Genomic DNA, 15,920 nt, shown 5'->3' with positions numbered 1-15,920 from the left:
TTCCATTTAAAAGTTAATATTCATTTAGAGATTCAGTTCACACGTGGATAATTGAAATATCACTGTTACTTAGAAGGTTTTTGTGTATGTGACAGAGGACTAAGAGTGCTTATGGCAACTGCTATGTATGCAACATCTCACATCACATATTTACTAAAGTAAGCAGTGTTAATCTAAAATCTGGAATTAAGTTTAATCCCCATTTTTGAAGGGAAAAATTTACTAAAGACAGGGACAGAACACTTCTTGCTACACTTATAACCATAGCTAGCAGATATAAAGAAACTGTGTTACTGATAAATATGTGCAAGGTTTAAAAAATGCACTTTCCTGGAGTTCTTTTTGCTTTCATTGTGTATAGTCTTGATGAGGAGACAAATGTGCTTTTTGGGGCTGCAATGAAATTCATCATCCTGCTTAGTAATAAATTTTTTACAAAAATAGCTTATACATGATCAATAGTTTTTTTTTAAATAACTATTTATTACAAGTCCATCATTATCATAGACTGCTTATAACACCATTATTACTTCGTTGTAGAACTGATACCTGTAACTCTCAATAACATTAATACTTTCCAAATATACAACACAGATATAAAATCTATTGATCATGCATTAATCTGTTATAATTGGAACTCCTATTTATAGTGCAATCAAATTAAATTTATAGTTTTCACCTCATGTAATATGTTTCAAATTTGGAATGTGATTCTATATGATATAGGGAGTTATCAAGCCCTGAGACTTGGTATGTAAGACATCCAAATACTTATATTCTTGGTGTGCGGACATTTCAGTTTAATTAGTCTAGCCCTGAATGTTTTTTTTCTGCTAACATGCTTAAATATAAAGTCACGTGTTTAGAAATAATGATATGTACCATTGTTTTCATAGCTTTATTTTAAAAAAAACCTCTGGGAAAATCTAGCTTCTCAAAAAAAATAACCCAAACACTTTGGCAATCTGTTTCCCCCTTGTAAATAGCACAGTCATTTGCCAGGATCTCCTCCAGTTTACAAGAAAACACTCTTTAGCCACTAGATGATTTTGTTGTAAGTAATCAATGATGTGATGTTGGAAATGATTTTGTAAAGAACACTCTGAGATGGAAGGTGTTTGGGTTTGTCCCTTTTAGTGTATGGTTTCACTGGGTAACGTTTAAAAACACAGATGAGAAAGAAAAGCAAAGCAAAACAAAAACCTTCCCTGGGACTGAAATACTCTGTATGTGTTGTTATTTGCAGTGCATGCCAAGACATTCATGGGCACCAGAGCCAACCTGGCGAGCTAATTAAATATATAAATGTATGTGTTTAAAACAGCCTTATAAGGAGCATTGGAAATCTGCAAGATGAGCGAATATCTTATAACTTCTTCCGCAGGTGCGAGGATAGCTACAAGCCATGGACTTTCTGTCCTGCTTCTTGTTTGTGGCTTTGTGAAGGGTGCTTTGCTTTAATCTAAAAGTGCTGACTTTTTCCAATATCACTTTCTCTTCTTAAAGCAAAGAGCAAATCGCCTGTAAAATCCACGGAGCGGACAGCAAAGTTGACCCTAACCTCCAACCACCACTCTGCACCCAATGTACTCTAAATCTCTACACAAGGAGCACCTTCTTCAGGAAGTACAAACAAAATTACTAAATAAATAAAATAAAATAAAATAAAATAAATATTATAAAAAAAAGAAGAGGATACCACGTTTTCTTGATATATCTTATTTTCTTTGGCGTATCACTGATATTTTATTTGAAGAGAACTGGTGTGATGTAATCAAACGTTTTGTAACAGCAAGACCTAGTTTCCTTTTCTTTCGGCAAGGAGAAGCCTCATCCTTGACTTCTCAGGGGTTGGCCTGCGAATCATCAGTATTACAGAATTAACCATGGATGACATTTGGTTTCCTACACTGAAAGAACCATTCCAGCCTGGAAGCAAAAAGAGGCCAAATAATGAAACAAACCATAGTGATTTAACATCTACCCAAATAAAATACACGCAAACTTTATCAAAAAGCCTTTTTTTTTCCGTTTTTTTTTTTTTTTTGGCATGAGAAATAGGGAGGAGAAAATTAATTCCACAAAGCAGCTCAGCAGACTAGAGGATGTTGTTTCTGGAAAACAAATGAGGGTATTTTTCTTTTGATTTTTTTTTCTTTTTCTTTTTTCACTTTTTAATATATTATTCTTTTTCCCCTGTGAGGTTTTTTCCTGTCTTTTTGTTTGCTTCTTGTTCAATGGTGGCAATTACAGACTTAGGCCAACCCCTGATGATTGTGTGGAGGTTTATATATATACATCTTTCTTTGTGTGTGTGTGCGTTCTATATTTCAGTGTGTTTTCTCTAATTTTGCAACTCCTGTATATGCAAAACTAACTTAAATTCTGTAAATTGCTTACAGTCTGTGTGATATAACTTCAGAGTAGACATACTTTGGTCCTCATGCAAGCCAGTTTTTAATATTATCTATATGTCGTGCCACCGAGAGACATTTTAATTTCTTTTTTTGACAAAACATCACTTTTACTTTGTAATTTAGTAATGTGTGGATTTTGTAATACATATTCTTCACTTTGACTGGTTTGACTCCCTTCAGCCCTCTGTTTACTCTGTAAATGCACATTAAAATTTGTTATGGTCTCTAGACAACAAATTATTTTAGTTTGTATGTTGTGTTGGAGTTCAGATGCTGAAAGCTCTTTTAACTTGTGATGTTTATAGAAGATGAAGTGATTCAATTACTAGAGACTGTAAAATGCAGGTTTGCAGTCAAATACTGCATGTAAAGGAACGTTAGAAACAGAAAACAGTCAAATAAACCAGAACATGACTTAAAGGAGGTTCTTTTGATAAAGAGTTATAAGAAAGTGAATTTATTACACTGATAAACTATATTCTCATCACGGTTCCTCTACATGGCCAAAGAAGCGTTTTTCTTTGCTTTTTCTGGAAGTGGATTTTCATTACTCATTGATATTTTTAATTAAAATATTTTTTGCCTGTGAAATGAACATGAGAATTTTGCTGTTGAATGATGTAATATGCGTTACATGAATTACATTCATTAATGCAGGAAGGAAAAATTGCTACCATTTGCAGCTGCAATCAGGAAGGTTTTTTTCTTGTTCCCCTCTTTCCACTGATGCTGAAAAATTCACACCCTTTCATTTATCAGCACAGACAATCACATATACCACATGCTTATTATGATCTATTTACAGCAGCATTAAGTAGTTGCAGTGTGGTCAGATTTGTGATTTCTCCTCACTTTGTAAGCAATGTAGAAGGAAGCAAAAAACTATGTTTAATATCTCACCAGCCCGTGGTCAACAAGCCTAGCATTTTATCTCAAAACTCTCATAAGTCTGAAGTCTTCCTCCATTACTTTCAAAGGATAAATATCAATTAGGGGCCTAGAATCAACACTTTGGAACACTGATGGTTTGAAAGAGGATAATGTATTTGTGCGGTTCTAATTTCCCATACATTCTGTACTATAAGCTTGATTGGGAATAGTCAGTCTTTCTTTGATTTTAATCTAAGCAGTAATAAAGAGAGAAGACATTTGGTGTAATACAGACAAATCAGGAATAACTGTCAGAGAAAAAGGAAAAAAATTCTTCTGTATTAACATCAAATTTATAACCCACTTGGAATGTTGTCTATTGAAAAAGTTTTGCTCCATAGTAACAACAGCCTACTGATAAAAAGATTAAAAACAGTCCCCATTTAAATGTTCTTAATCAAAACCAATATTGTGGATCAGAGAGGATGTAAAAGAAAAGAGTCAAGAGTCAGATCTTTTTGAAGTCTCACTTCCTGAACACACCGATGGAACCAAACTTTCAGAACTCTGGAGAGAAATCTATATTTTCACCATGAAATGGATGTCTATGACTGGATGATATGAGAATCTCCTGCCTGGAGCTCGGAAACTTCAGTTTCCATTGGTATTAACTGGAACCAAATGCTTAATGTCACATGTTTTTTTGTTGGTTTACTGTATCCATATAACTTGTATGACTATTCCATGTATGCACAGTCATATAAACTACTCACAGTGACATATGGCATTTTGCAGAGCACTTTAGCCTCACAATGTTAAGAGTTGTTACTATGTTAAACTGATATTGTGTTTTGTTTTATGCTGTTAGCTGCTTGGATATAAATCACCATGTACTAGGAATCCAGATTAAAGAACCAGCTGAAATTAAAAGCAGAATTCTAGACCACTTGGCCTAGTGTGATGCAAGTCAAGAGACATTACCAAAAAAAAGTGCCATATTGTGATCTGCTATTGTTCAACAGTATCAGCAGAAAAAGGCCAAAAAAAATCTGTAGGACTTTTGAAAAACCTTTAAATCTTGCATGAGATGCGAAGGGGATACATTAACTGTCCTCTTTCCTCCCTCCACAGGATAACATGCCCAAATTCTTCAGATGAGGCTGATCCAGCCTTTCTGGTTGCAGATCTAGAGCACAGCTTTAGAGTTTCTGTCAATCTGTGTGGATGCAGAAGCAACATCTAACAGGAGAAAGTATTGCATTTCTAAATTCTGTTTTGTCTTAACATCTTAACAGCCATTCTTCAGATTGAGAATCTTCCTGAAGCTCCTAGAAATTCTCATAATGGAAGTTAAGCTTCAATAGTCCCCCTTTTTTCTAAGAACTGAGTTATGAATAATATTTGGTATAGAAATGCAACTATTGCCAATTTCTGTCTGGTGCAGTTCTAGTTTGGCTTTAACACCAATAGATAAAAAAAATTAGCTTAATTACATCCTTTAAAGGTCCTTATTGAGTTAGGTATCTAAAAGGTCAATTTACATCTAGAAGTGGTAAAATCTCTCAACTTTTCCACAAAAACAGTCCAGTTTTGAGATGGTCATTTACATGACTCATGCTTCTCACTTTGTGTCCCAAGGGCCTCATTGTATATGTGACTTTCTTCGGATCATTCCAGCAATTTTTGTTTTTAATGAAAGAATAAGCATGGGTAAGTATGGAACACTTGTATTTCAAGGTATATGCCATCTACATTTACACACTTTGAGATCTGGTATTTCATCAGGCTGAAAGAAACGTATTCCAGCCCCATTAAATGTCAATGACAGTTTTTGTATTACATGAAAAAAGATCTGTGGCATTTTTGTACTACTACTCAATGATTAGTACTGCAATAGAGCCTGTCTCAAAAAGTCTCCTTTTCTATGGTTACTCATATTCCTTTAAGCTCTAGAATTTCATGCATACAAGTTGTTGTGTAACATTTTTGAACTTTCCTTTCTTAGTTGCCTTTTGTAGATTCTTCAAATTTGTGGAGCATGAGGGATGCTTAGACCATAGATTTAAAAATCTTGGAAGACTAATTTAAGATTACCTGATCCTCAGAGCTCCTATTAAGAAAGGTACTAGAAAATGTGCATGGTAAATGCCAAATCTATCATGAGTTATTATTATTTCTTTTTCATTCTCAAGATTGAAAATTTATATTACAGCAATACTTGAAGCCAAAGATCAGAAGTAGGTATAAACACGAGACATCATGGCAAATGCAATAGGACTGCTTAGAGCTTCATACTTACACATGTAATTCAGTGCTGCTGTGATTTAGGATCAGAACACGCTCTAGAACCAGTTTTTCTCACATTCATTCTTCAAAGTATTTTTGCTTTATTCAAATAAAATGAGAAAACAGTGGCCACTGCAAAAATCTGAATGTCTGCCTAATATTTTTCAGTGTTAAACATTTCACTTCTAATGATCTTTACAGTAATGTATCATTCATAATTTAATTCATCTTTAAAAAAAAAAAGAAAAAAAACTGCACTGCTGTCAATCTTTGGTTCCTTCCTCTAAAAAAAAAAAAAAAAAAAAAAGGAAGAGAGAACAATTCAAACCTTTGTCATTTGCAGGGTATGGGAATATTTGTCCATGATATTATTATTAGTAAATGTCAGATGTTGTTTACAGAGCTAAAAGCATTAGGAACCAAGAATGGGATCATCATACTTTGCAATATAAATTTTTAAAGGTTAATGTTCATGATTAGCTCAGCTATACAATGCTAAGCACACAGTTGCTTAATGCAACTCACCATAAATGCCTTCAGTCTTTTGTTCTGAGCTTCCTAAATATTTACTTATTTGATTTCAAAGTCATAAAATTTGCAGATATGTTGACATGGTTGAAAGATTATACATATTTTTTCTAGTGCTCTTCATCCTATCAATAAAAGCAGAAAGTTAAATCAATCTGTAATAATGAATCACAATCAATTTTTAAGCATATTTGCAAAGAAACAGAAGTACACTTTCTTGAGAGTCAAGTTTAATTGCAATCTTATTTAATTTTCTCCTTTTTCTACTATTCTTTTTCTGCCAAAATTTCAATCTAAAACCCAGAAAATACTGTATATCTTATTACTTCTTACAAAGTGACAGAGGACAAAATAATGTCACCTTTGTTATGAAAGAATGTAGGGAGGAAAAAGGAGGGGGAAAGACTCTTTTCATTTAACAATAGTCTAAATATCTGCAGTGCCCATCACCTCAAAATATCTTGATATATATATAATTTGAATTCCAACTATATCATTCTGACAGTAGAGATGGTCTTCAGTTGGGAGCAAATGAATTCACTTATTGAAATGATCCTTTACATTAACAATACAGCAGAGAAAGAGGTCTTAACTGTATATGAGAGTATTTACAGACAGCTCATAAGGAAGCCAAAATGTACATAATAGACTATTAATTCCTTTTTTCTTTTTATATGCCATGAACTTGAAGAATGAGAGATTGGGTCTGACAACTAGCTGCTTAAAATAAACTATTTCGTTTAAAACTCTGAAGAAGCAAAATCGTTATTAAAATGATTTGTATAACTATAACCTTTTAGATTATATGGGGTTTAGATTTTTAAGCAAAGTTATATATATTATATATAATATCCTTGTATATTCAATTGAGAAGGAAGGAGACAATGACTTCTTTTGCTACTTCTGATAGAAGATTATGTTTATTGCTGCTGATTGTTTTCAATATCAAATGACTTAACAGACCCTTTAAATCACTTCTTAAAAAATCGAGTGCCAGTTTTTCTATCACCTACGATACCCTTCAGTTTTTGATTGTAAACCAACACTGGTTCAGATTTTTAAAATGTTGCTTTTTCCTCATAATAGAAAAGAAGGAATCCACACTTTATTAAAAATAAATGTCAACATGTTTACTAAACCACCTAATGTCTTTTTCTTTGGTGATTTGGGCACAAGATATATTATTTTTGTTCATATATTTTATCCACTCAATGGGGCTAAGCACTGAAAAAAAGATAGGGAAAAGTGGATCTTAGTTGTTCCACCTACTAAATGAAATCCTGTGTAAGAGAGAGAAAACAGAAGGTATGATTCTTCTGTTTTCCTACAACAGCCAACAATGAAGAAACTTCACTGGGACTAACAAACTAAATCACTGCCATAGAAGATGATTTTGATAATTCAACTTTGTAACAAGGTGAAACACTCAATAAAATTGAAAGAAATTTCTCTAGCAAAATGTAAAAAGCTTTTCTTCCAAAACCATGATTCTTCCAACTGACTAGGGCTTTGAACAGGGGAAGGTTTTGTCCACCTTTTGCAACTGCACCATGGCTATCCCAAAGAGCCTGTCAGGTGTTTCCATCCCACCAGCACTGCCCCACACTTGATTATTAATGATGAGGGCACCCAGGAGATTAATATATATTTCAGAACAATAATTTTCTATACCTAAATTTATTTTTTTTACTATTTTTAGCTTTTCAGTAGAAAAAATCTTCTTAGGTAGTTTTCTTTTAAGAAGTGAGGCAATGTTTCCATAATTCATAAGTGTTGTAGATAGTTTGGGAGTTTGGTTGTTGTTTTGGTTTTTTTAATAGTTCTTAGCACTTAACAGAACGGGCTTAAAAAGTCACCCAATGGTATTCTAAAGCTGTCTTTGTGCAAGAACTACTTGCATTAATGGAAAAAACCCAACTAACCAAACAAAAAAACTCCCACAAAAATCTCCTGTCCTGGAGTTCATTCTAATGAGGAATGCAAAATGTTGGGTAAAGGAGGTGAGGAGGAGAAAGCTCCTGGAGTGATTTTGGTGATAGTGGTCTGATCTTTGTCTTTAACCTTTCCAGTATACTTCTTGGACTCAGCAAAGGAATAAATTCTGAAAGAACTTATTATACACATGCAGCAGCAGAAATAAAGCATGCAATACTGCTGCCAATCTTATGCAAACCACAAGACCTACTGAGTTTGCACAACAGTACTGTGTACAAGGGCAGAATATCCATTGTCTGGATTCTAAAAAAGCTGAATGCCTGGAGTTGCTAGATATAGGCTGCTCCCACCTCTGGACACGATTTGTGTAACTAGAAAATTGCTCCCCTTCTAAAGCTCCTAACCCATGGGACAAATAAAATAGAGAATACTGAAAAATAAAGAATATTGAACAAAATTCCTCAGGAGTCTCCCTTACTTCCTGTGTTTGTGACTAACACTTCTAATATAAAAATTCAAGAAAACTGCTCTCCTCAGCATTAACCTTCACAGATGGACTTGGAGAATACTATTTGACCTGAATTTTACATCCCAACTTTATTTCTTTCACTTTTGCAAGGTATGTCAACATTGAAATAAAACACAAGCAAATAAAGAAAAGCCAAAATGATGTATTGTGCCAAAATCCTCACTCAAAACAATATTAAATGTGAATTAACAAGTATATCTAACACTAAACCAAACTCTTTTATCAGGCACTTTAAAGAGTCATTGATTTATAATCATGAAATTTAAGCAGAGATCTGAGGATTATGCTCTATTATGCATTTGTTTCAAAAAATAGTAACCTTAGAGTTGCTTGTAATTTGGTAAATTAAATGCTATTTAGTATGGTTATCTATAAAGGTAAACAATACAGATATTTAAGACATTTGTCATGAAAATATACACAGAACACACAGAAATTTAGAGACAGACCTGCTTATGGTAACAGTTTCTTTTCTCAGCAGATGGATGAAGCAGATGGAAGACCTGTGTTTTCTTCACACTTTTCCTACGATCACTAGTTACAGCAGTAATATCAATTCTACCCTGGAGATATATATGAAGCAATTTTTCATCTTATTCAGTTTTTCTTTTTAACCAGATTAGGCTTTTGGTAGTCCTCAGAAATATGTAACACAGAAAAAAACACAGGCAGTTGTATGGAAGTATGAGGGCCTTCAAGTATATTCACTCAACAAATAAAAGCAAGCTTTCCTTAGGAAAAGAAATACAACATATTATACTGTATGATGGGTTTGTTATATACAAGTTATATTTGTTTGTTATATACAAGTTATATTTGACGCACTCTTCAGAACGATTTACCATCACTTATAGCAAAAAGGAGGTTCTACTAGAAACATTCGTGTTGCAAAATTCTAAAATATCCTATTTGTCCTCATTTTATTGTGGATTTCTCAATTGTGTTCTGTATTTTGTTTCAACAATTTAAGATATTAAGCCATACAACATCGCTGAAGTGGATAAGAAGCACTTGTGCAATCTGTTTCACCAGGTCATCTTTGAAGGCTTTGACTTCCTAGCTGTAGGGTGGTTACAAGGAAGTAGAGTGGCAGAAATGTTTTAAAACAATCACAGCTGTATCTGGTCGTCCAAAAAAAATCTCCAGCCATCTTGTGGGGGAGGATTTCAAGGGAACACCATTCAGGAAGCTGACACAAGATCTGCCAGTGAACCAGTATACAAGTACCTAGTGTAAGTGAGCTGAACCTAACACTGGAATAATTTGTTTCTATACTAACTGTAGACATTCCAGAGGAAGAGGAATGTACTCAATGTGTCAGAATCAATGAAAACACCATTGTAGTGGTTAATGGGCAGACAAGCAGAAAATTAATATTATGACATATATGAAACAAGCTACGTAATAAACTCTGAAAATAATAAAACGACATGACACATGTTTCTGTTGTGTGTTGCTGAGGAAAACTAGGTGCAGGTTTAGACTCATTATCTCTGACAACACCAATACCAGCATGAGGCAATGAGATAAAGCCCTAACTCAAAATGAACCTGGATGACTGAAACCACTGTATCCCAAGAAGTAACTATATGAGCACTGAAGATAGATAGTAAAATTCCTAGTGAAACTGGACATTTGTGAGAACAATAACAAAAACTACAGATCCAGTAGAAGGGTTTCTTTAAAAGGCTCATGTGGGTGTGTAGCAAGCAGGACTGAGGAACTGTTCATCCTCCTCTACTTGGCACTGGTAAGGCTGAACCTCAAATCCTTGTGTTCAGTTTTGGGCCCCTCACTACAAGACACTGAGGTGCTGGAACATGTCCAGAGAAGGGCAATGGAGCTTGTGAAAGATCTGGAACACAGGTCTTATGAGGAGCAGCTGAGAGAGCTGGGGTTGTTTAGCCTGGAGAAGAGGAGGCTTAGGGAAAACCTTATCACTGTCTACAACCACCTGAAAAAAGGCTGTAGCCAGGTGGGTGTCAGTCTGTTCTCCCAAGCAACAAGAAACAGGATGAGAGGAAATTACTTAAATTTGTGTCAGGAGAAGCTTAGAATGGATATCATGAAAAATTACTTTGCCAAAAGGGCTCTCAAGCACTGGAACAGGCTGCCCAGAGAAGTGGTTGAGTAACCATCCCCGGAGGTATTTAAAAGACATTTAAATGTGGCACTTAGGGACATGATTTAGTGGTGGACTTGACTTGTTAGGTTAATGGTTGGACTCAATGATCTTAAAGGTCCTTTCCAAACTAAATTATTCTATGATTCTGTGAATATAAAACTTCATGTTTCCAAACTGAAGGTAAAAAACATCTACTGCTGGTGAGGAATAAAATAACCTTTAAACATATAGTTCTATGAGCAAATTATTCCAGGAGAATATTTCTGCTTATCTCTGAGAAGCATATGGATATGGCTATTACTGAACACAAAATACTGAAGTAGGGGGCCCCCTTTCAGATATGGACAGTGCAGAGATTTCAGAGATTTTTCTGACTGGGAACACAGATGGGACCATTATTAAACCAATTGTTTAGAGTGCCATGCTGTATTATGACCTTTTAGACTTCCTTCTAATAAAGTCTTGTTTCAGGATTTTCAATTATTTTACACTATAAATCCTATTTCCTTTTTTGTCTATGAAAAACAATTATTTTTTCCTAACCTTCTCTGTAGAAGCTTTTTAAGGTCCAAAAGGAAGATTGATGGTTTATGCACAATTTACTGCCAGCAATTCTTAGTGGGAAGAACGGTAGATGTGGTGGTTATTTCAATACACCACAAGTAGAACATTAGCACTAGCACTTTAAGGCAGCATAACTGAGACTTTTGATTTTAAAATTCATAACATGTTGTAATGAAGTTGATTAACAATATTATTTTGCTCTGGTTGGAAGTACAAGCAGATAATTGTCACATGCCAAGAAAACATGGAAGTATCAACTCAGCCAAAGATATTGGGTCATCCTTCTGGCTACATAGTACCCTATCTAGGAGAAGCATACCTTGTATTGACTTTTAAACTGACTTCTATCCTCATTAAACAGCAAGTATTTTAGCAGAAACAGGCAGTATAGCGTTAATCCTAATGCAGTTACAAAAATTTTTCTACTGATTCATTTGAGCAAGAGAGAATGGGACATATATGAAAATGAAGGAATGTAGAAAGTAATACATAAAGATTAAACACATGTAGATTGGCGGAAAAGTTAACATCACTACCAGTTCATGTCTTTCTGGCAGGATCTACCATAGAAGCATATTTTTGCCTTTTCCTCCCCGCCCCCTTAATTTTCTGTTTTCTTCTCATGCGTCTATTGTAAAGGAATGTATAAATATGATGTGCTCAATTATTAATCATGTATCATTCAAGACTGGCAAGCAGCTTCAGAAATAAAAATGCAGAGAAGACTTAAAATTATATCCCACTTCAGGAGTTTTACCTAAAAATAGCTGGTTCCTGTATCAGCCACATCCTGTTGACTTTTATCACAGAAGTACCAGGCTGGAATTCTAAGTATTCACATACTGCAAGACATTTTCACTTAAAAAAAAAAAAAAAAGTTGAACAAGTGAAGCTAACTCAACAGGAACTCAGGTGGTTTTCTCTGCTGCACTGGTACAAAAAATATCCCGTCATTTGAAACTGCATGTAAAGCCATATGATTTGCCCAGATTACAGAAAAATGACATTAAGAAGAAAACAAAGCAAAGCTTTAAATCATAGTCTACATTCTGTTAGCTAGCTTCAAGGACCCTGATTAGAATTTACTAAAACATATTTCTGCATTTTAAAATATCAAATTATTTAAGACATCACCAACATAGCAACTACTAAAACTAAGAACAAATGAGCTCCACTTACTTTTGAAAACAAGGATCAATTCTGAGAGAGGTAGGAAGGCAGAAGTTTGAGAACAAGAATTGCTGCTAATAATACCCTCCTAGGGTATACTCTTCTAATGTTCCTTCTATAAAAAGCATCTTCGTATTGAATTAGGAAACGTTGTTCTCTTGCTCATGGAATGGGTGTAAATGACAAGCCTTACTTTGGTAGTTTGCAGGCTGCAGTAGTGGCTTCTGCAAAAAGAAGTTGAGGACTGCCCTGTGCTGGACACAGTCAATTCCAGCTGGTTCTGTGAAAGATCCACTACTAGACAAAGCTGAACCCATCACCCATCATATTTATTGCCTCTGGGAAAACATTTAAGAGAGGTCACACAATGCTGGGGAGAAAAAGGAGGAAGGAACTAAAAATAAGGAACAACAAAAGTCGGAGGAGAAGGTGCTCCATGGAAGAACAGGCACTTACTTGAAAAGATTGCAGCCTGTAGGAGACCCTACACCAGAGCAGAGAAAAAAAGTGAAAAGTAAGGAGTGGTGGAAGAAAACACTGTGTACTGGTCACAAATCTCACATACCCCCACTCCCCCTCCCAACCCTGCATGGTGTGTTGCCTCACTGTAGAGACTGTGTAACCTATAACAATAACAAAGGAGGGAAGAGAGGAATTTGGAGTGAAGTTGAGCATGGGAAAAATGGAAGGGAAAGGTGTTTTCACTCCACATTGATCAAAAATATTTCTCATTCCTGTTCTTCTTCTTCCTGCCCTGTCCTACTGAGGAGGGAGAGGGAGAGAGTGGCTGAGTCTGAGTTTGGTTACCATCTGGGACAAACCCATCACAGCTTTCCTTGTTCTGGAAAGGAAGAGTGAAAAAAGAAAAAAAATTACCATCTTCTCACATATTATTAATTGCAGAATGTGCATGAAGATGTGTCTGACTTTTCTTTAGTTTCAACAAATCCTTTCTGGTTGTGTCTAAGGTTCTTGAGTGGATTATTGGATCTCAGAGTGACTCAAAGTCACGTATGTAACACTTCATAAACTATATTTTCCTTCCTGGTTCATTCCAGGAAAATGTAGGCACTGTTTAAGCAGTCCAGGAATCTACATTAAAGTGCAATCTCAGATTGAGCTAATCCCCATTCTATCAGCAACAAAACAGGCAACCTCCACCTTTTTCAATGTCAGAGTTATGGACTACTCACCTCTAGACCACACAAATAGAAGGTGTCTCAAGTTCTGGGTTCTTGTTTTCTTACATTCAGTTACAACAACTTTGGGGGAAAAAAGCATTCCTTTTCATCCTACTACAATGTCTCTTTAAAATTTTTCAAGAGAGTTATTGGTGTTAAAATATAGAAGGTTAAATGGTATAATGGAGGTTGGTTGGTCACCTATGAAACTCAGCCTTCATAAGTAAAATGACAGAAACAAACAGTGTTTGTCCAGAAGACCTTGCCATGTACTGGGTTGACTACTTCAAACAAATTATTGTTTCCCTGATCACTGCCTGTCACTGACCACTGATAAGCATAACAGTTCTTTCCAGCTTGCTTTTCTGTATTGCTTTCCTTCAGGGTAATTTGTTGCTAGATTCTCTGAGTGTTTATTTGTTCATGCATTTTAATTTTCATTGCAGTTCTTTACATCTTTGTAGGAAGGAAGAAAAAGGAAGAAGAAGATTTGATGTGTCTCTTGACTAGAAATATTTGTCCTTAGATGGAAATGAGTAAGATTGTTTGCATGGGTAGCTGGGGTGAGAAGACAGACGGTGTCAGGTCATAGAGAGAAATTAAAGCTATTTTTCTTTAAAACACAGCCTTTTAAAAATGAAAAAGTAGCAGAACTAAAGCTTCCTAGAAGCCTCTCAAGGACTAAGATTTGGAAGCTTCAAAGCCAGCTAAAGGTGGAAGCTTTTTATCAATGAGGAAATCCTGTCAATATAAAACAGTCCCTTCATTAGTTTTTATGAGAAGAGGAAAGATATGAGGAAGAAGAATGATATTTCAAGTGTTTCAAATAATGCAATGACCAAATTAAATAGTTACTAAACCCCCAAAATATCACTAGTCAAGACAAGGCATTTAGAAGAAATAGGGAATTGAATACATTTAGAATTTGGTCTTGAAACATAAATTCTGATGTCTTTGAATGACTATATACTTAGGGCGAGGGGCCCCCTGGTGGTCTAGTGGTTAGGATGTGGCTCTCTCACCACCGTGGCCTGGGTTTAATTCCCAGTCAGGGAACTCCTTCAGGCAGATGGAGCTCGTCAGCCCTGTAAGGTTATCCATCTAAGAGAAGGTCACTCTAAACAAACCTACATCCTGAGGACCTCACTGCCACCGTCCGAGCTTCGCTCAGCCCCGGCAGATGACCCTTAGGATTAAAGGGTGGGCTCAGTTCAGCACACACTGTGTCTCACCTAAAAAATCCACTGCGCAGGGTCAAAGGGTAATGACCTTTCCCAAATCTTCATTCACGAAGACTGGCCATACATATATACTTAGGGCACACTTTTTTCTTGGTTAGGTAAGAAACTCTACCTATGATAAGACAATTTTTTAGCTGGTAAGAGGTTTTTGAGGTTCACATGCTTCTCTTAGAATCTGTTCTGAAACTGATTTTGTAGTGACAAATGGCAGGCATTGTAAAATGCCTCCCATACTGCTATAACAGAACATTCAACTTTTCTTCAGTGTCATTCTGAGCAGTGATAATAATGGCCTTAAATAGTATGGGGGAAATTACTAAAACAGCCTCAAACTGACAAGGGTGAAAAAGTATAAGAAGAAGGACTTCAGACTGTGTGACATAGGGGAAAAAAAAAAAAAGACTGGTAGTTCTGCAGTGAAGGGACAAAAAGCAGAAGATACGAAAAACATAACAACAAACCTATTACAGTTGGTTTGGAAGAGAAGAAAAACGAAACACAAAATATTCTGATTTATGTGATGAGAAAGTTGATTAGCTCAACAATCAAGTGCCTCTGTACTTAACCCAGATCTAGTTAAGTTAAACTATGTAGCACTAGTTAAACTATGTAACACAAAAGAAAAAAACAGAGATAAAGAGAAAGCACTCTTCATCACTTGCTCAATTCTTCATGGCAAAAGGAACAGAAATTGTCACGTAAAACTTTACATAAAACCAATAAAATAAGTATATGGCTAAATCTCCATGAACATGTCACATCTCACTCCAGTTATTTTGGTGCATTCTAAATTGGTAATCACACCATACAATTAATTGTACTTTAAGTTTTCCCACACATTAGAAAACTTTGACACTTTCTAAATATATTTTTATTTCATTAGAAAATGTCTCTTATTTATGATTTCTGCATACTTACCTATGAAGCCATTTGTCACTTTTTCTTGTGGAAAAGAAAAAAACTGAAAGGAGAAATGACAGAGGAAAATAAAACTAGAAGTGGCATAAAGTAAGACTGACAGAAATTTTTCACTCTGTTTTCCAGTGAATGAAACAAGAGTAGGAACATATTTCA

At 35.3% G+C, this 15,920-nt stretch overlaps 1 protein-coding gene across 4 annotated transcripts in view; it reads left to right on the top strand.

Moving 5' to 3' along the window:
- Positions 1-7,242, top strand: part of VSTM2A (V-set and transmembrane domain containing 2A) — a 30,217-nt gene extending 22,975 nt beyond the window's left edge. For 2 of the 4 annotated variants that reach the window (XM_064660298.1, XM_064660270.1), the window contains one exon: positions 1,507-7,242. In XM_064660298.1, coding sequence (XP_064516368.1) covers positions 1,507-1,595 — 89 coding nt within the window. In that variant the 3' untranslated portion in view covers positions 1,596-7,242. The other 2 variants (XM_064660277.1, XM_064660287.1) reach the window with 2 other exon arrangements.
- Positions 7,243-15,920: the final 8,678 nt, after the last annotated feature.

Source organism: Pseudopipra pipra, chromosome 1 (assembly GCF_036250125.1).
Source record: "Pseudopipra pipra isolate bDixPip1 chromosome 1, bDixPip1.hap1, whole genome shotgun sequence".
Classification (NCBI taxonomy): Eukaryota; Metazoa; Chordata; class Aves; order Passeriformes; family Pipridae; genus Pseudopipra; species Pseudopipra pipra.
The sequence above is the reverse complement of the archived record's forward strand: the minus strand, read 5'-3'. Positions and strand labels throughout refer to the sequence as shown.